General features: G+C 39.7%; 1 protein-coding gene across 1 annotated transcript in view; it reads left to right on the forward strand.

Moving 5' to 3' along the window:
- The window catches only part of LOC110185535 (uncharacterized), a 156,177-nt gene that overhangs the window by 103,236 nt on the left and 32,354 nt on the right, over positions 1–20,587 (forward strand). The window contains exons 4-5 of the mRNA XM_086837977.1: positions 6,346–6,477; positions 6,535–6,722. Of these exons, the coding sequence (XP_086694103.1) occupies positions 6,346–6,477; positions 6,535–6,722 (320 nt within the window). The remainder of the gene's footprint in view (positions 1–6,345; positions 6,478–6,534; positions 6,723–20,587) is intronic.

The following is a 20,587-nucleotide window of genomic DNA, read 5'->3' on the forward strand; positions in this document are numbered from 1 at the left end:
CTGTTGATTCCATGATCAAGCTAAGGGTCGATGGACATACTCCTGTAATAATTATACTTATGTCGTCAGCATAGGCTGTTATCTTCGGGGCGTTCCTCTCGAACCTTCTGATTAGGTCGTCGACCACTAGATTCCATAGGAGGGGCGATAGGACTCCTCCTTTCACCATGGAAGCGGTACCCCAATCAGATTGTATCCGTCTGCAACTTAGTACATTTCCTATCCAAAAGATGATGGCGGGGTGCGTGTTGGTCGCTTCTAGGCGCTCCATTATTGCGTCTGTGCTCACGGTGTTGAATGCCCCGGATATGTCTACAAAGACTCCGAGCGCATATTCCTTGTTGTGCAAGGCCCTCTCAATGGTGGCTACTAACGAATGCTGCGCCGTCTCCACTGATTTCCCTTTTGTGTATGCGTGCTGATTGGTTGACAGTGACATCGTTTCTGATGTATAGATCCAGCAGCTTTTCTAGCGTCTTGAGTAGAAAGGAGGTGAGGATTATCGGCCTGTAGTTCTTGGGACTGACGTGGCTGCCCTTTCCTGCTTTAGGCAGGAAGACAATCCTTGAAGTCCTCCATTGGATTGGGATATAGCCCGTACTAAGACAAGCTGTTTAGATTGCGTGATGACTTCTTTGGTCGCCTGCAGCATGGCAGGAAATATTTCATCTCTGCAACTTGGGAGTGCGCGTGCATTAGTGGTGTTAGGGCCTCTTCACTGCCCTCAGTCCACTGTCCGTTGTCGCGTTTGAGCTGATTCTGTATGGTGGTTTGCTTTGAAACCAACTTCCGTAGTCTAGCCGTTTCTAAGACCGTCTCTAAGTTGGAGCAGAAGTTTCTCCAAGAGCTTCTTTGTGCCCTGCGTATTTCGTTCTTGCAATTCCTTAGCAGGATTCTGTATTCTGTATTGATTATATCATCCTTCGCCTGCTCTCTGAGGTTATCGCGTTGGAGTGAGAGGTCCTTGTTCCACCAGGGCGGTCTGGTCCTTTTCTTGCTTTTTGAAATCTAGAATGATGCGTGATATGCCCCTAGTAATTCATTTGAGAGGGTATCTAAGGAATTTTGTAGGTCTTCATTGGATTTTACCGTGTCCGGACAAGTCGCGAGCTTACGAGAGATAATTTTTTTGAACTTTCCCCAGTTAGTGTTACGGGGTTCCGTGTTTCTAGAGACTGTTGGTTTTGGAGAGTGATCAAATTTGCATTGGAAATGTATATAATTGTGGTCTGAGAAGGATGTTAATAGAAAGAATAAAGTCTAAAAGTGACTCACCTCTGTTATTTATCTCGGGGCTTAACCATACGCTGTGGTGCTCATTGCCGTCTGCACCCACGATCAGTTGCTGGTCATTTGGGCTGGGTTCTACCAGGCTCCTAAGTTCTTCCGGTGGAGCTGGCCTATCGTATGCCATGTAGCAGGAAGCTACCAGTAGGCGCTTTTTCTTGCTTTCTACCAACACCACAGTCAGATCGTCCGAGCTGTAATGAGACATAAGGTTAGCTTGGAGACCCTTCCGTACGAGTACGGCGGTTCTGTTCCTGCTTACCTATGTTGTGTAGAACGCTTTATAGCTTGAGGACTTTAGTCCAGCGACGGCATTGCCCTAGGCACTCCATGTTCCGCCGACGCGACCTAGCTCTTTTGGAGTTGGAGCTGCAGCACCCTTAGGAACATGGGTATCGGGCTTAACTCCACTCGACGGTTTGACTACTGTCTTCAGGTCACCGCCTTCCTCCTCTTCTTACTCATTCAGCGTCAGTTCCTGGTCGGCGTCGACAATGGTTTCGAGGCCTAGGTTTTTCTCCTCGGCTATCTTTCCGTTCTCATCGCTCCTGTAAATGAGTGGCACGATCAAGCGGCGTTTGGTCACTTCACTTGCCTTTCTCGATTTTCTATTCTTTGGGTTTGTAGCACTCTCGGCGGAGCGTTGCCGATTGGTGGCAAGCATCTCCTCCGAATTGTTGGCGAAACCGTCCGTTGATGCCAGGTTGAAGAGCTTAGCGAAGTGCAGCCTGCTCTCTTCGATCCTTTGCTCGGCCTTTTTTAGCTTTAACCGGCTCTGGATGCGATGGGCAGGTTTACACTGCGCCTTAGCCTCCTTTCGCTCGTTTGAACGCATCGGCCCGTCCCTGCGCAGGGAGCTGATGCCTGGTTCTGGCGAGCGAAGAAAGATTTCTTCCTCCTCTTTTGAAAGCTGCACGCTCTCTAGGTCCGAGTCTGTATAGACATCGGCACACGTGCGGCTTACCCTTCTTTGCGTCGTAGCGCAGTAGCGTTACAACTGACGTGACCTGCTGCCGTCAAATCAGAGATGACGATCCGCAGAGAGGACTCTTCCCTTACGTGCCGCCGGTGGTAGCAGTCACGCCTTCCACCGACGTTTGGGATGACATCCCAGTCCCAGTTGCTTGTTTGGTTTATTTCAGGGGAACCACCCACTGCCGCCAGGCAGCTCCAACCATGGCTAGTGATTCATTTCCTCGGGCGTTTAAGCGGAAGGAATTGAATAGAAGCCTTAGCTGGACACTGCATTACACCGGATAGAGCATGCGCCACTACTTTACCTATTGCCAGGCCGACGCCCCCGTGGAGAGTTCAGCTGGAGGATTTTTGCTGCTAATTCAGTTGTTCATTGGAGTATTTTATTTTATTTTTTTTTCAATTTAATTGAATTTTTTATTATATATTACTGTAGTGACGCAACTTAAACAAAAGTGTGGGGAGGAGATCAATGGAAATTTAAAAAAGTGTAAGGGTCATATTGGGTTAATTGGGTGTAAGAAGTGACAGTAAGTTACAACAGTGTATAATTAATCTTCCTTCAAGGGTATTTGGATGTGACTTGAGCTTATTCTATATTGTTTGGTTTGTTCATTAATAATATCCCATTTAAGAGAAGTTAAAGGTGATAAGCAGGAACTTTTTTGAAAAATCGGATGACTATATCATATAGCTCCCGAAAAAACGATCGATAAATAAATAAATAAGTATAGGTGAATAAAATAAAGGCAGTCATTACTTTATTGCTTTTTAATATATATAATTTATATTTCATTAATTCATTGTGATCAATTATCTATTTGCAAGGGTATGTAAACTTCGGCATGCCGAAGTAAGCATCCTTTCTTGTTTCGATTTTGAAACGAAGGGGAGCTTCATGTAGATTCCACTTTTCTCTACAATCATGGATCTGCCAACTTTGCGAATCGGGGTCATTTCCCCATCGACCCTGCCAAACTACTTACAGTTATTGCATTCCAGGCGATATTTGATTTGCTTGCAGTGATCGCACTATCAGAATGCAATTGAATTTTGGCACGAAGTTTTTTTAAAATTAAATTAAATTTATTATTGTATGTTACTGTAGTGTAGCAATGGAAATTTAAAAAAGTGTAAGGGTTATAGGTAGGTAATTGGGTGTCTGAAGGGGCAGTGAGCTTAAACAGTGTTTAATAAATCTTCTTCCTTGGAAGGTTGAGGGATGAATCTTTTTGAGTCTTCGGCATGTCCGCCGAGATGCAAGTCTCCCGACAAAGATATTTGAGTGTTACGTGAGCTTATTCCTATAGAGTTTGGCTTCTTCATTTATTATGTCCCCAATCAAGGGCACTTTGAGGTCCCTCGCTAAGTCTACGTTGCGGAAAAACACTTAGCAACAGTAATTCTCCGCATGAACTTGTTTTGGAAGACCCGGATGCGACTCAGATTAGTTTTAGCCACATGACCATAAACTTGAATCCCATATCTCCAAGTGGGTGCAAGTATGGACTTGTATATCCGGACCTTACTTGCCAGGCTGAGGTGATTATTCGCCTTCAGCAGCAAGTACAGCCTTCTGGCCTTATCCTCCAATGAGGGCCTAACTATCCTCGTATGCTTGGCGAAGGATACAGAGAGACAGCTCCTAACCATTTCGAATAGTTGCGGGTTAGTTAACGACTCGACCTTGCAAAATAGACATGCATGCCACACCCAATCAAATTCTTGCTGTATGTCTACATAGGCAGCCACCACGTATTGCTTACAGTGAAACCCCTCGAGTGTATACTCAACCGCACCGTGCAGCTCTCCAGAAGTACCATTCCTGAGTCTCAATCCCCCAAGTTAAAATTTGTGAAAAGTGTTTGTTTATTGGGATGACAACGAATTTGCCACCCTTGAACAATAATAACTAACGCACAAATAGGTCGATTATATGCCGTATTTATTTTCTTGTGTTATTGCTCTTTCATCGGAGCTGCAACTTCCGAGCGAACGCTTGGCTTTAACATATATTCGCTTACAATGAAGCTTAGCTTAACAGATAAGGCGACAGAAGAAGAAGAGAGAGAGAGAAATAAATAACAAAGAGAAGAGCTAAGAGCACAGCAGGTGCAGCGATACACCAATGCGCGCATAATTAGGCGCCAGCGGTCTGCTCCGAACAGCGTTCATTGCCTGTGGGGACTGACGTAATATTTCCAGAAGCTTACCAAATTTGGTAAGAAGGCTAATGGGTGGATAACTGCTGAGGTCGTCGGCTGGTTTGCCAGGGCTAAGGAACATTACAATTCAAGCACTCTTCCAAGCTTTCGGAAAATGGCTCAACCTAAGGAAAGCATTGAATATGGGTACAAGGTGTAGGAGTTTTTGCAACACGATTGTCAATTTGATCATATTCAGGGGCTTTATTGGCAGTTTAGGTCGGTATAAATTGATTTCGACTGCGGGAACTGGGATGTTGTGGAGCTGCAAGGTTATTCCCAGAGACAATATTGTTCAGTTTACGGGAATATACAGGACAAGTTCGATCATAGGCTGCGTGTTTACCCAGGCAGTTTTCACAAAAAAGGTCATTGTCAATATTCAATATTCGCCAAGTGCAGAATAAAGCCAGTAAGGTATTCGGGTGAACAACGTCCTCACGCAGGCATCTTTAGACAATAATTCTTTGTGTGGTCGAAGTCAAAACACCTAAAACACTGCCTTAGAGTCTTGTTCTTCCTGGGTACTTTAATTGTCACCCTCATCCGTGCAACTCTAGAGATCTTTCAGACATCCCTATTGTTAGGAGCAGGGGACAGCTTTGAAACCACTCTTTCTTATTGGGCTGGGCAATAATTCCTCTATCAAAGTTAACCCGTGGAGGAAGCCTTGATTTCGGATTGTACGTATTGACAACTGAGTGGCCTTGCTTTTTAAACTATTGTACAATCGTATCAACAGAGGTTGTGGCTGCTAGATTACGTACCACTATACTGAGCGTTCTATCCTCTTTACCTTCTTAGTCTAATAGACTGCTCCTTATTAACTTACCATACTTAGTTAACTATATTTGTCGCTTTTGTTAGTGTTAATTTTTGTTAAAAGCTTTCGCCTTTGATTTGCACGTTTTGAGGTTCGTAGGTAGGCTATTAGAGTTATCTTTAGGAACGATTTGTATTTTTAGGTCTTTATTGATTTATGATGATTATGGTCTAGCTCGATTTCTTCTTCTAGTTAATCTTCTAGTTGTTCGTAGTTGTGGTAGTAATGCTGTTGAAGAACTTGGTTTAATGGTAGTATTGTTTTGGCTAGTCCAGTTGTTGTTGTCCTCGATGGAGTGATCTATTTGCTTGGTGGTGAGGTTGGGTTGGGCTTGTGTGTTCATTTGGGGACTGACAGTTTGTTGTCATCTGGGTCATGGCGTTTTGCTATGGTTCTTAGTTCGAAGCCATGTCTATAAAAATATGTACATTTCATATCGATGTTGGGTGGCCGAAGCATTTTTTGCATTGAAGTAGAAATATTATATAGGGATGTACACGAACTATTTCGTAGCCGATTCGGGAATTTTGGGTAACTCAAATGTTATTATGATCAAGCCGGTATCATCTAAGGTGATGTTATATTTCTTTTTTAAGTTAGAGGTGTGGTTTTGTCTTTTCATTATTTTTACTTGACTTCGGTTACCTTTTGTGGTTTTAGCTCCTTAAGAATCGGTCCGTCGTCGATGTATTTTAAGTGGTTTCGAAAAATTACTCCCTTTTGTGTTTAGATGTTGTTTTTTTCATTTCTGCAATGGTTGTTAGTTTTAGAAGTTTTTGGCTTGAAGTTCATTTTTCGTTTTTATTAGTAGGTGGCCGTTTCTTGCATGTTTCTATACCCCTCCGCAAGCAATGTCCACAGATTTTTTAATTATGAATGGGATGTTTTGTAAAGCGATTAAGTAGCAAAAAGTTAGGGAATGTAACGAGACAAAAATATTTTGAACTTTTTGCCGCGCAATGTGCTAATTTCTTATGAACTCTACGATATAATCCCGATCTATTTTATAGATTAGGATAAGGCATTTATTCTTTTAAATTTATTCTGTAATTTTAGGGATTTTCCTGTGCTGATCTGCTGAGTGCTGGAATGAAACAATCCGGAGTATTTTATTTACAAATTCGCGGAACTACATATTGGTTTTTAAAGGTGTATTGTGATCAAGAAACAACTGATGGCGGCTGGACGGTAAAATAATATATTTAAAATATAAAATAAATAAAAACATAGAAATTAACCCTTTAGGTGATACAACGTCGAGATGAGTTTGGTGAGCCCCGGGAGAACTTCAATCGGGATTGGTCAGATTATAAAAATGGATTTGGAGAACCAGGCAAAGAATTTTGGCTTGGCAACGAAAATATATATATGTTGACAAATAACGAAGAATATACGTTACGCATAGAACTAGAGGACTTTGAGGGCAACAAGCGGTAAGTTACATATTTGTATTAAATCTTATTACCCAAACTAGTCTCTGAGTTTTGAAGCTATCTGAAAGGTTTACTTTGCAGTCTACTATATAATTCACCTCGTATATATGTCGGAACGGACGATTATATCATATAGATGCCATAAGAACAATCGGAGCATTTTTACGAAATAAATTAAAACTTCTTCAGTTTTCAACAGATTTTTATTACATTTTTCTACAATTTTATAAAAAACTTAAAATTTAGATGTTGTTACTTTCATTTCTGCAATGGTTGTTAGTTTTAGAAGTTTTTGGCGTGAAGTTCATTTTTCGTTTTTATTAGTAGGTGGCCGTTTCTTGTGGCCGTTTTGGTTATCAACAGTTTTTCCTCAAATTTGATGTAGACTTTTATGCTATTCTACAATTTTTGTGTAAAATTGAATTAAAATCGGACTAATATATCATATATATAGCTGCCAAAACAAACTTTTTCAGTTTTCAACAGATTTTCATCAAATTTAAGTTATAGCCATTTCATATTATTCTACAATTTAGTGTAAAATTGTATGAATATCGGACGACTATACAAACGATCATTGAATATAGAGGAAATATGCAAATCTGTGAATGTAAAACTGTAAATATAATATGTACAAGTGAATGAAATGAAAGCAGGCATAACTTTATTGCTTTTTAGTATATATAAAATTTATATTTAATTAATTCATAGAGTGATCGAAGTTCTATCTGCATGGGTATGTTAACTTCTTCATTTCTTGTTTTTATACCCTTGCAGGGTATTATAATTTCAGTCAGAAGTTTGCAACGCAGTGAAGGAGGCACCTCCGACTATATAAAGTATATATATTCTTGATCAGGATCAACAGCCGAGTCGATCTAGCCATGTCCGTCTGTCCGTCTGTCCGTCTGTCCTTCTGTCCGTCTGTCCGTCTGTCCGTCTGTCCGTTTCTACGCAAACTAGTCTCTCAGTTTTGAAGCTATCTGAATGAAACTTTGTAGTTAGCCTTCTATATACTCTCACTCGTATATATGTCGGAACGGGCCGGATCGGACGACTATATCCTATAGCTTCCATAGGAATGATCGGAAAATTTTTACAAAAAAAATTTTAACTTTTTCAGTTTTCAATAGAATTGGCTCAAATTTGAGATATAGCGATCTTACTATACTCTACAATTTTGTATAAAATTTTATGAAAATCGGACTACTATATCATATAGCTCCCATAGGAACGATCGAGAAATCAATACAATTAAATTTATAACTTTTTCAGTTTTCAGCTGATTTTCATCAAATTTGAGGTATAGCCATTTAATATAAGTCTTAAATTTTGTGGCAAATTTCATGAAAATCGGACGACTATAGGTTCTATACTACTATATAGGTTCCATACAAACGATCGTTTGATGTAGAGGAAAAATGCAAATCTGTGACTGTAAAATTGCAAATATAATATGTATAGGTGAATGAAATGAAAGCAGGTATTACTTCATTGTTTTTTAACACAAATATATATAATTAATATTGTATGGATTCCTATTCACAGAAGTTCTATCTGCAAGGGTATATAAACTTCGGCGTGCCGAAGTTAGCTTTCTTTCTTGTTATTTTTATTTTTATTTTTATTTTTATTTTTATTTTTATTTTTATTTTTATTATTATTTTTATTTTTATTTTTATTTTTATTTTTATTTTTATTTTTATTTTTATTTTTATTTTTATTTTTATTTTTATTTTTATTTTTATTATTATTTTTATTTTTATTTTTATTTTTATTTTTATTTTTATTTTTTATTTTTTTTTTATTTTTTTTTTATTTTTTTTTATTTATTTATTTTATTTTTTTTTTTATTTATTTTTTTTTTTTTTATTTTTATTTTTATTTTTATTTTTATTTTTTTTTATTCATGTTTCGATGTATTTGAGAAGTGGATTATATATCCGTTGCAATCACAAAATTAAACTATTTTTCACTTAATTTGTATTTATCTTTTAGTTATATTTAAAGGTTAAGTTTCCCAAAGAAAACACGGTAGATACCGATCATTTGCCAAAAATAATCTCAAATATACCAGAATGTATTTTAGTAGACAGGAAAAGTTATGGATTTTATTAATATTAATAATAATATTAATAAATTGTTTAAATTTACGGCTCTGTCAAGTAGTTTATTTTATATACCCTAGACCAAACAACAAGAAATACTCTACATTTTGTAAGTAAAACCTACAGTATCTCGACATTTGCAGTTCGCAAAGCCAAAAACAAATGATACACGCATAATCTGGTACGTAAGGAAGACTATATTTGACTGTCGCAACAGCTTCTCGCAGTCCCAAATTTACCGCGAAATTACCCGTGCTGCTGGTGATATCCGTTTTGTCCCCTGGGGGTCTTAAATAAAAACTAACGGCCGATAATGGCCGATAATCTGTCTTGCCAAAAAGTTCTTATAGCAGTTCCAACTACAAAACAGATATTTGCTTCCCGGCTCTTTCCTGCTCAAACATCGGAAGATGTTATCGACTTTATTTAAGGAAAAATCAGAGCCGAAAAAACAAACGAACGAAGTAACAAACTTTTTGACTCAATGCTACACTAAATTCTGGGCAGAGTTGCCATTGTCAGCTATAAAAAATAACTCTTCCTAGGCCCGCAAAAACAATGGGAGGAAATTACCATGTGTACTAAGTGGGTTTGAATTAAAGCTTTTAGTTTGGGAAGACTCAATAAGTCAGCATTTTCCACATCACCATGAATGAGGTTATAGATAATGGTTTTGAAAAGCATAGTTCAACGGTTGCAAAGTTGTTAATTAGCGATAAAGAACGACATATATTAGTATAAACTGACGTAATTAGTTTTTGTCAGCAGCCGTTTTATACACGAAACACAAGTGACGCATGTTATTTTTCTATAAAAAAATACACATAAATTGAACATTTAACAAAACACTAACACTAAGACTACACATAAACATACTATATTCAGTAAAAAATACATACCTTGATTTAAAATTTCTATTACTATCAACAGTTTGTTCGGACAAAGAATATTTATTTTCACGCAAACAAGTAAACAAAGCAATTTGCCGCCAATTTATTATTCCCAAACAGCTGTTTGTATCCCAATTTAAACTGCGGAGATCAAAAGTAAAAAGTTCTTTAGAACCGATTCGATGCGTGGGCGATAAGGGCTCCAAACGCACCAACCATATCCTAAGATAGGACGAACTAAAGAAGTATAAAGGATTTAGTTATTTAGGAGTCATTAAATTCCTTCGACCACCGTTTAATAAATCTAAGCAAACACCTGGCTCTATTCACCATATACGAAAAATAATCGATAAAGTCAAGTTTAGGGTCCAAGCGGACGTCCAACTGATCAATTCAATTCAATTCTCTATAAAGAGCAGCAGTTCAACGTATAAGTGGCAAGCTTAGGAACGACACGAGAGAATGTCATTAGCTTGCATTTCAAGCCATTTAAGAGGACCTTTTGCGTCCTGCCATTCAGTTAACTTGAGATCCAATTAAGAAGATCACTTGGAAAACCCATTGAATCGAGTTTTCTAACGAGGAGAGAATGGTTAACAGAGTCAAATGCTTTACTGAAATCAGTATAGATTACATCTGTCTGACAATTATTATGGAAGCCCTTTATAATATAGGAAGAGAGCTCCAAAAGATTTGTTGTTGTTGATCTTCGCTTAATAAAACCATATTGACATGGAGAAATAACTGATCTACAAAGGTGCTGCATGTGAGGAGTAATAATGTTTTCGAATAGTTTAGGGATGGCCGTCAACTTAGAGATTCCTCTATAATTGCTAGCATCCAATTTGGTACCTTTTTTGTGAAAAGGAATAATAAACGATTTCTTTCGAATAAGGGAAAGTGGGTGGTTTCTAAGGTAAACAATTTCTGCAAAATACCTAAACACACAGTCAGGAATTCCTTCGGGACCTGGTGAATAAACTTTCTTGACGCGATGAAGATCGTTTTTAAGCTAGGACTAAATATTATGTTTGATTGGGACACGAAGGAGGAAAAAGCCTGTTTCGAATCCGAAGAGTTGAATAAGCTGCTTGAAAAAACTGCAAAAATAGATCGGCTATTGTGTGTTCATTAATTTTGGTAGTATTTTTAAGTGTCAGCAAGAAGGATTTGTTTTAGTTTTACGTTTAGTGTTAAAAAAAATTATAGAACTGTTGTAGGTCCAGTGGTAACTGGACCATGCAACGAGTTAAACAGTTTTTATAACACAGCGCGTTCAGCAATGGATAGGGATCTTGCGTCAGAGACGCCACCCTGCCTAAACTCGCCGGATCATAAACACAACAAAGATCGAGCAAGCGCTCTAAGGTAATCAGAATACCAGTTAGAAAGCTTACTACGAAAGCCTCTTGCATTCTGAAAGGATATATCTAGGTAGTGGGTTAGTTTTTTGGGTCGGGATTGGGAGACGTAGAAGGCGCAACGCTGGTAGTGTTGCGCATTTTTATGAATCTCCGCATTTGTGGTTGTGTAGTGCATTTTGAGCTGCTGGGACGGAATGAAACCATCAATTCAGATGTGTACTGTCGCCAGCTATCCAATTTGGCGGAAAAAAAGTTAAGGAAAGGGAGCCGGCACTAGCTAATCGCAAGGGTATAGTCTTTCACCATGAAAACGCTAGGCCCCACACATCTTTGGTCACTCGGCAAAAATTAACGGAGCTGAATTGGGAAGTGCTTCCACATCCACCTTATAGTGCGGACATAGCACATTCACATTCAGATAAGGCTGTCGAAAACCACTTGTCTCGATTCTTTGCTGGAAAAGATCAAAAGTTCTTCGAGCGCGGAATTATGCAGCTGCCCGAGAGGTGGTCATTAGTGGTCGAACAAAACGGCCAATACATAATTGATTAATTATAAGTCCTGATATAAATAAATCATCTTTGAAAATATTGAAAAAAACGACTTGACTTTCTTGCCAACCCAATAAATGAACGGAAGACAATTAACGGCCCGATACGACATTGGTCAGTAGCAAACGCATTTTACATCTAGTGTTACAGTTTTACTTGCAGTAAAAAAAAACAAAAAAGTAAAAAGGTAAAAAAGTATGTCCATATTATTCGACCTCGCTTATAAAATACTACAAAATAAAAGATCATGTGTATGAAATGTGTAAAATACTAAGATTTTAAAGAAGATATCAATATTCCTAAAGTTTTTAAATCATATGGCTTGGTTGGTACATTACATCATTACATTGAAAAATCTGGCACTGAGAACTGGTCATGTAAAATATTTTTGTTTTTACAGACATTAATACGTGTATTTGAAGGTTCGCCAAGGTCTAGTTTCGTTTAGTAGTTAATTTTTGCACGCCGGGAATGGTATTAATTTGCAACAATTTAATTAAAACGATTGCATTAACGTGAAAGTCACGACGAGCTTCGAAAAAAATTTATTTGATCCTTTGTAAATTAGTTCTAATTATAAGAATCTTAAAAAATAGCGTAGAGGGCGGATTGGAAAGCTCTTGGAGGGAGAGGGAGAGAGAGCGCACGGAACGTAGAAACATTCTTCCCTGCAGTGAGAGCTTGTGCAATAACGGAGCTTAGACCTCTTTCAAAAAAATTTGAGCATAATTGCTTTAGTTGGATTTAAGACGATAAAAGCGTCAGCTGTGGAAGTTTCTTGGAGTACAAATAAAACAAAATAAAACATTTTCAGGGACGTTAAGCAATTTTGGAAATTGGTTTTGCGGTTTTAAGTCCGTGGGGATCAAGCTGGATTTGGCTAAGGCCAGTAGTTCGCCTGGCGTCCTCTTTCAGGCATCTTTTAGTCATGCCATAACAGGCGCGCCCAGATATATTATTTTTGCGTGCGTTGGGGCCGGACACATAGAGATGAGATACTTCAAGGTTTCGGTTGCCTTCAATTCAACAAATTATAAGCAGTTGTGTCGAAAAATTTCCAATAAGGGTATCTAGTCATCCCTTGTTGGCAGTACATTTTTGTAACTGACCCCTTATGACTGCATCGACCCCGCTTGACTGTCTACGAAGAACTTGACCGCTTTATGAAACGGTGTTATGCTCTTTTTAAGCTGTTGCCTTCCTAATTTCGAAGACTTCCGCCTGGAATATGCTGCATTGACTTGGTAGCTTATACGACAGCCTTATCTCGGGGTCTGTGTAGTATATGCCCGCTCCTTTTCCTTCTTCCATCTTAGAGTTCGACTGTTTTTTCTAGGGGTTGACCTCAACGCCCTTGATATGAAGGGGAAGTGCCGGCTGCTGAATTCATTCCATAAGCTAGTTATAAGTCTTCTTTAATTTTTGTCTAGGTTTGTAGGATTATTGACAGCTAATGTGAGCCACTCGGATTAGCCTATCCTGTCCGGGAATAACAGTCTCGACGCACCCAATCTTCCATCGTTGAGGTGAAAGATTGTCATCGTGGATGATGACTAGGTGTTTGCCTTGATTTTGGCTGATTGATTCATTAGGTTCGAAAGCGTAGTTCTTGTAGGTAGTCGAATGACCACCTTCACCAAAACTGTTGTTTGCTTGCAGTCACGGCATCGAATAGTTCCAGACTGAACGCATGTGTTGATGAGACAAGCCGTTCTGGAAAGGCCCGAGTAAGTGCACCAAAATTGTTGGGATCTACATATAGCGGAGAAAACGGGCGCGAGTTGAGAATAGCTTAAATTTCGGCGGTTATGATGGCTCCTGGTTCTCTAGTTTGGGCCTGAACCAAACGTAGGCGATACAGGAGCGCACCACTCGACGAGCTTGGTCCCTGGCATTGATGATCCAGTACTCCAGACGGATGAGAGTGATTTGAGCTTTCTATCCTGCGTGACAATTCTTCAGATGCAAGTGTCAGAAATAAATCTAAACGAAGTGCGATTTGCTTAGAAGGAGCAGCGGATGATTTTCAGATTCAGGTAAGTCAGTGTTCTGTAGTCCAACTCTGATGTGCGCATATCCTGTAAATGGCTTGTAAGTGGATTAGCTTTCTGCAACGAGCGAAAATCGTCAAGGATGCACTTTTGCTGCATGTTGTAGAAGATGCTGAGCAATGCGCGGCGAAATCCCTCCGGTGTTAGCGATGGATCGACACCTTTGACTCTTCTTGATAGGTCAGCGAGGCGAATTACGTATACTATGGTGCGAATGCAGCGGGTGTATGAGCTAATGTGGGTCAACTGTTGGAGAACATGATTGTTGATCACAGTAGTGCTGAATCTGCTCCTTCGTTGCTCTGCTTTGACAGTAGCTGGATCGATATCGATGATTTGGGGTGTGTTTGGCCACTGGGAAGATGGTTGGGTCAAGAACTGTGGCCCTGTGACCCACATCGATGCTGCCAGCTCAGCTGGCAGTATTAGTATTAGTATTCACCAGGCCACTGGCCGTCTGCGGTCCATTCCTTAATTGAAGCTGAGAGTGTGACTGAGAGCTGTTCTTGCCAAATCCAGTTTCGGAAGGGATTTCTTCATATCCGAAGCCACTCTGGATCCGTCGACGTTTACGACGAAGTTACGGATAAAAACAGCATATGTAAGCTCTGATTGATGAGTCTCAAAATCCATGAATGTGAAGTGATCAAATCTTGTGTTTTAGACAGAAGCGGGAAAACGAAATAATTGAGACTGTTTGGAATTACTCTAGGCGTTTGCTCCAGGCCGTGGGTATGTTTCCTGAACCGCTCTCGTCCCATGACAGGCCAGCGAGCCAGAGTTCTTGTAGAAGTATTTTTGCGGCTCGAACAATTTGGATGCGATGGACAAAGTACTTCATTTGGTAATTCTCGTTGAATTTTAAGAACGGTGTATCCTTGTGCTGATTCCAGTTCACGCCAAGAGCGCTGGCTAAAACGACGTCTTTATGATGGCGGTGCCGATTGGAAAGTCGAGTCGATGAACATCCGCGATATGGTTTAGATGGCAGCTGCAGTGCTGTCAAGATTTACTTGCCTTTACATCTCTGTCACATCTGCACTTTGAACTTTAGAAGCTGCAGGTACAAATCCTCCTGAAGTGATGGGCTAATTCATAGAAAAACGTTAGGCTAAGTTTGATTTGAAGTCCGACATTCTACCCTGAGCTTGGTAGACTCACTGCTGGGTTTGAGGACGCAATAAAGAGGGATGTACTAGGGCCGTGGAATTTTGGATGCATAACTGAGGACATGTGACCCAATTTTTCATTCTCCTCCATGAAGTCGCAGTATTGATGACGAAGTTATGGAGATTTCGATAGACGATGTTCCATGCTCCGAAACCGACGACGGGCGATATCAAACGAATCTCCCAATTGTCATGGGTCATCCTTGAATGGGAGTTTGTCGAAAATCCTATCAGTGCTGTCAAGGCGAGAAGTCTTTTCGTACCGTTCCTCGGAAATGTAATGTTCCAGCTTATGCAGAAGTGACGAGTCGATCGCTTCCAGCTCCCACAAACCTTTAAGATTCACATCAATTGAACATGCGTTTCAAGCCATGCAAGTGGAATCTTCTATTGACCCAATTTCTTGAAGTTGGCCAGTTACCACCCAGTCAAATAGGGTTTTCTGCAGCAGCTCTCCCAGGTCTTTAGGTTCAATGCATCCTTGGCGATAACCAACGCAGTGGCGACTTTTGGCCGGATCGTGAGTAGGTTGCTTCTTCCAAAGCTGCTTCCAATGGTGATGTGGTTGGAAACGGTTGATGCAAGCGCGACAAGTCCAGTGAAAGGTTTTTGTGCAATAAAGTATGATGTGCCTTGTTGCTGGTTCGACAATGATTTTTCGTAGGGCAGTTCGACAGCTGGAGACCACTACTCAGGCAATTTAGGCACGACGTCAAATCGCGCGATCGGACTGAGGTACTTAAATTTGACATAGCCAAACAATTTGTGCGAGGGTGCCAGGCAGTATACCCACGATGCGTTAGTTAGCGAAAATGACGAGTTGTGAGATTTTACTGGGGGCGAATCAATCTTGACCACTCCAAATAATGGGGTTGTCCAGCAGACAAAAGAAACTGGCCTTGGCGCTCAAGCAGCGGAGTACACAGGCTCTAGGAGGGTAGAGTGAGATAATATAGGGATTTGTTCCAGTTTGTTTAAGTCTGCTGGTCGCACTTCTCCATGACCACGTATATAAGAATTGACTCAGAAATTTGGGCATCCGAGTCTAATGATAAGAGGGAACTATATAACGCGGATGCGTTGTTAATTAAGCTGCGGAGGTGCTAAGCATTTACTGAGCCAGTTGGCTGCAGCTTACAAATCGAAACGTACGTTTCGATTAAGATGAGCGCAGGCTTGTCATACCGATCCAAAGCATTTCCAAAGCCTTCGCAATGATTCCAAAGCAAGTTCCCTTAAAAAATTCCAAAGACGATTATATCTCAAGATTGCTCACGGTTTATTAGTTGCAGGAACGATGAGATGAAATTCTTGTAGTCCGTATGATTGCCATCGAAGCTGGGCAGTGGTAACCTTGGCAGACAAGACAGCGCGCTATAGCTTGGTGCACAGAGGTGGTCGAACACTGTGCTGTGCAGTTTTCCAAGAAGTTGCTGAATTGCCAACTTCGTGGTTGTGTAAATGTATTTCAGGTCTACACAGTCAATTTCTGTGGGCTCAGCGGTTTTAATTACTGATTCCACGTAGAGGGCTTGCTTAAGATATATCTTTAAGATTTCCAAACGGAACTGAGGTTCAGCTGTCAATTTCCTCTCTTATTCTTGCTTGGTGTTGACCATTCCCTTTATGCGTGAAATATATCTTTTAATAGAGAGAGCAAAACTGGCGCAAACTGTGCCACAATGCCGTGGCGTGACTCCAAAAACAACGACGATAACTCGAAAACTGTACCAGCGGCTGCCGTGGGCGACCTTTGGGCGGAATAGCGGAGCAAAGGAATCTGAGACGTCGAGCCTCAAGATCGAGCGCTACGCCCACACACACAAGCAATGAGGTATGAGATGATACGAAGAAGAATAGCAATTAGTTCCGTTATGCGAACGTGTCGTTGGCATTAGAATATTGTTAATAGCTAATTTTATTTGTCTATTTATTATAAACTTGCGATGGGTGCATTGGAGTGGTGTAAATGTTCACTATGAGTTCGATTAACAGGTCATGCCAATGATTTGCGGGGCGATAAGTCGACAATTGTTTACTGCTCCATTAATTTTTTAATAATTTGTTTATAGAAGCCAGCCAACGTGTGGCTTGTGCGTTTGAGCGTTTTTTGTGCCTCTTAAATTTAAAATTTTAATTTTAAATTTTATTATACCCTCGCAGGGTATTATAATTTCAGTCAGAAGTTTGCAACGCAGTGAAGGACGGCACCTCCGACCATATGAAGTATATATATTCTTGATCAGGATCAACAGCCGAGTCGATCTAGCCATGTCCGTCTGTCCGTCTGTCCTTCTGTCCGTCTGTCCGTTTCTACGCAAACTAGTCTCTCAGTTTTGAAGCTATCTGAATGAAACTTTGTAGTTAGCCTTCTATATACTCTCACTCGTATATATGTCGGAACGGGTCAGATAAGACGACTATATCCTATAGCTGCCATAAGAATGATCGGATAATTTTTACAACAAAAATTATAACATTTTCAGTTTTCAACAGATTTAAAAAAAGATATAGCCATTTCATATTATTCTACAATTTTGTATAAAATTTTATGAAAATCGGACTACTATATCATATAGCTCCCATAGGAACGATCGAGAAATGAATACAATTAAATTTATAACTTTTTCAGTTTTCAACAGATTTTCATCAAATTTGAGGTATATTTGATTTTATATTAGTCTTAAATTTGGTGTCAAATTTCTTGAAAATCGGACGACTATAACATATAGGTTCCATACAAACGATCGTTTGATTTAGAGGAAAAATGCAAATCTGTGAATGTAAAACTGAAAATATAATATGTATAGGTGAATGAAATGAATGCAGGTATTGCTTCATTGTTTTTTAACACAAATATATATAATTTATATTTTATAGATTCCTAGTCATAGAAGTTCTATTTGCAAGGGTATATAAACTTCGGCGTGGCGAAGTTAGCTTCCTTTCTTGTTAGTTAATAAATTTAGTTGATTCACGTGTGGGAGTCAGGCCCGAGTTGGTAGTTCTAAATGCGAGCACCCTCGATTCATTTGATATCGAACCAGTTTAACAAAATGCCATTCACATTCCACTTCGCGATATATACCGATTCGGCGAAATGAATTAGGAAATCTATGGTCACTCTGCGAGTTTCCGGTCTCTTTCTTTTTCAACGTGGGGCGATCGAGTGCAGTCAATTTTTGGCACAACCAAATTTAAAATCCGCAGACATCGTAAGGATATACCCCGAATTATTTGCAGTAACTACTGCCAAACGCTTATCTTTGTATATATTCCCTACTGCTGCATGCTGCTCGCCGGAAAGTTGAAGAGTGCATTTCCTATTGGGTGCACAGCGAAGGCCGGGCATTAATCTTGGCCGCCAACCCTGCCACGTGGGTCGGCCTGCAAGATCAGAATAACAATAGTTCGATCACAACCAAAGCATTCACCGCGTGTATCAGGAAGCCCGACTTTCCATTTTTGTTGCGAATCGAAAGCAATCGCCAAGCCCCGTGAATTGGTGTCCCCTTCTGCGTTTATTGCTGTGATCGAGGAGCCACTCTTACTGAAAGAATACGTGCCATCTCTTTAGCATCATCCGATCTCGCCGTCTTTGTCGCACTCACTTATTGGGCGTGATCCCCTGGTCAGCTGGTCATCGGTTCCTATCACGCTGACAAGCTGCTGCATACTTGGCCGCGCCGGTTGCATGGAGCAACCAACCGTTTAGTATCAAAGGAATAGATTTAATTCTCATATCTTAAGCAACTTTACTTATAATTATTTACATTCCTAATTTAGCTTATTTTGGGCGGCGAATCTTAAAAAATATATATACAACATTTTCTGCAAATAAAATGTATCTACAGCAACACCTCATCGTCAACAGGCCTGCTGACATCGAGGGATACTGCGTAAGTACGGCATAGCCGTCAAAAACAACTAAGGAAATATTTATATCTTTACCAGATAGTCCACAAAGTCCATTACCAAAAGAATACTTATTTGTTTAAAAGATAAAATATTGCTTAATGCATGAAAATTTAATTTAACGTTGTAAAAGGCAAACAAATGTAGTTTAAACTCCCCAATCTTTACATTCTTAAGTAATTAGTTTTTCGTATCAAAAGTAAGAGCAAAACAAAATAAGCGATTAAGCAGACTTTCACAATTCAATTCTTTACCTAGTTTAAGGTTAGATTTAGGAAAATGTATCACATTATCGCTGATTATATGGAGGTAGAAATGGATTAAAATGATTTTTTTGGTGGGCACCTGAGAAAATGTGAAGCAACGGTAGTATTTGGGTGAAGCCCGATGGGACTTCACAGGTAGGGTGGGTAAAGACTGAGGCCAATAACATCCGGACCTCATCTTCAATAGGTATGTTTTTCTGTCCGCTTCCTTAACCAATGTGTTATCCTATTAGCCGCTTTATGTCATCTGTCTACATTATTTAGTTCTGTATACTTTTGTACACCTTAATACAAAACCCACGCCCATTTTTCCTGAGCCTGCCGATCAAAGAATAGACAGAGGTATTGAGGTGCACAACGCTCAAGGAGTGTGTACGCTACAGAATTAAATGGCGCCCAACGTGGGGCCAGCCCGATGCCTGATTAGGCATCTGTCGTTTGACAGCCGAGCTTCCCGATGATATACAATCCATCCACTTTTAGTTTCAGTTAGGTATTTCATTTTCTGTCCTGGAATTGATGGTCTCTGAATAGATTCGGAGCCATACCGGAAGAAACGTCATGCTTTTACATGTTATTTTCTATCAGTTCGGTAATAATCGAACATTATAGTTAAAATACATTCAAATTTGAGTAATTGAGTCCAAGGAATTATAGTTCTGAGCCAAAATCGGTTCTATACCAGGATTTCACTATTCAAACATTACCTTCTTACCATTTAAAATGGAGATTTTTTCTATCTGGATAGATTCGGTTAGTTACTCTTTTAAGTGGTAAGACAACATCATACATTTATATTTTTACCCCGCATTCACATTCCGTTCACGTTTTTGTACCTATTGAACTATACAACCTATTGCTTTACTACTCAGGGTAAGACCTACATTCCCGCTTATCGTTTAACACATATCGCATACTTCTAGTTTGATCTTATCGTTCCCGTTTTATTTCAAAATTTCGCTAAATTTCTATTTTTGAAAAGCATTGAAAATGTTGACACGTAGTAATGAAAACTTAGTTGACTTACAGACTGATGAGTCTTTAATATGCAACATCTGCAACGGACCAATAAGTAATCTGGATTTAGTTGAAGCCCGTTGCAAACATTCTTTTCATAAACTTTGCCTTGACAATTATCTCAAGAATAATGACAAATGCCCTATCTGTGGCCAAACATGCTCTCAATCTGACTTGGGATCTCATTCGGCTCTTCCCACTAGATTTCAGGGAAGCAAGATAGTAACCCGTTCAGCTTCTCGAAACGCAGCAAAGCAAAGCTGAGGGCCTGATCAAAACTTTTTGCAGGAGATTCGCAGCGAGAATAACTCAGATTCTAGGGCCATAACAGAAGACCGTGTTGAACAATTAATTCAAAATTCAATGCAGGCTTTTCAAGCAAACATGCTTCAATCAGTGACAGAACAAATAACTATGGCGTTCACTCAGTTGAAAAGATCCACACTTGCAAATAACAGACAGAGTGAGCTGCAGCGAGATGTGCAAACTAAGTTCAGTAGACGGTTTCGAGAACAATTCAGAACGAAATAATAC

This window comes from Drosophila serrata, unplaced genomic scaffold (genome assembly GCF_035046125.1).
Source record: "Drosophila serrata isolate PLE 108 unplaced genomic scaffold, ASM3504612v1 contig_337, whole genome shotgun sequence".
NCBI lineage: Eukaryota > Metazoa > Arthropoda > Insecta > Diptera > Drosophilidae > Drosophila > Drosophila serrata.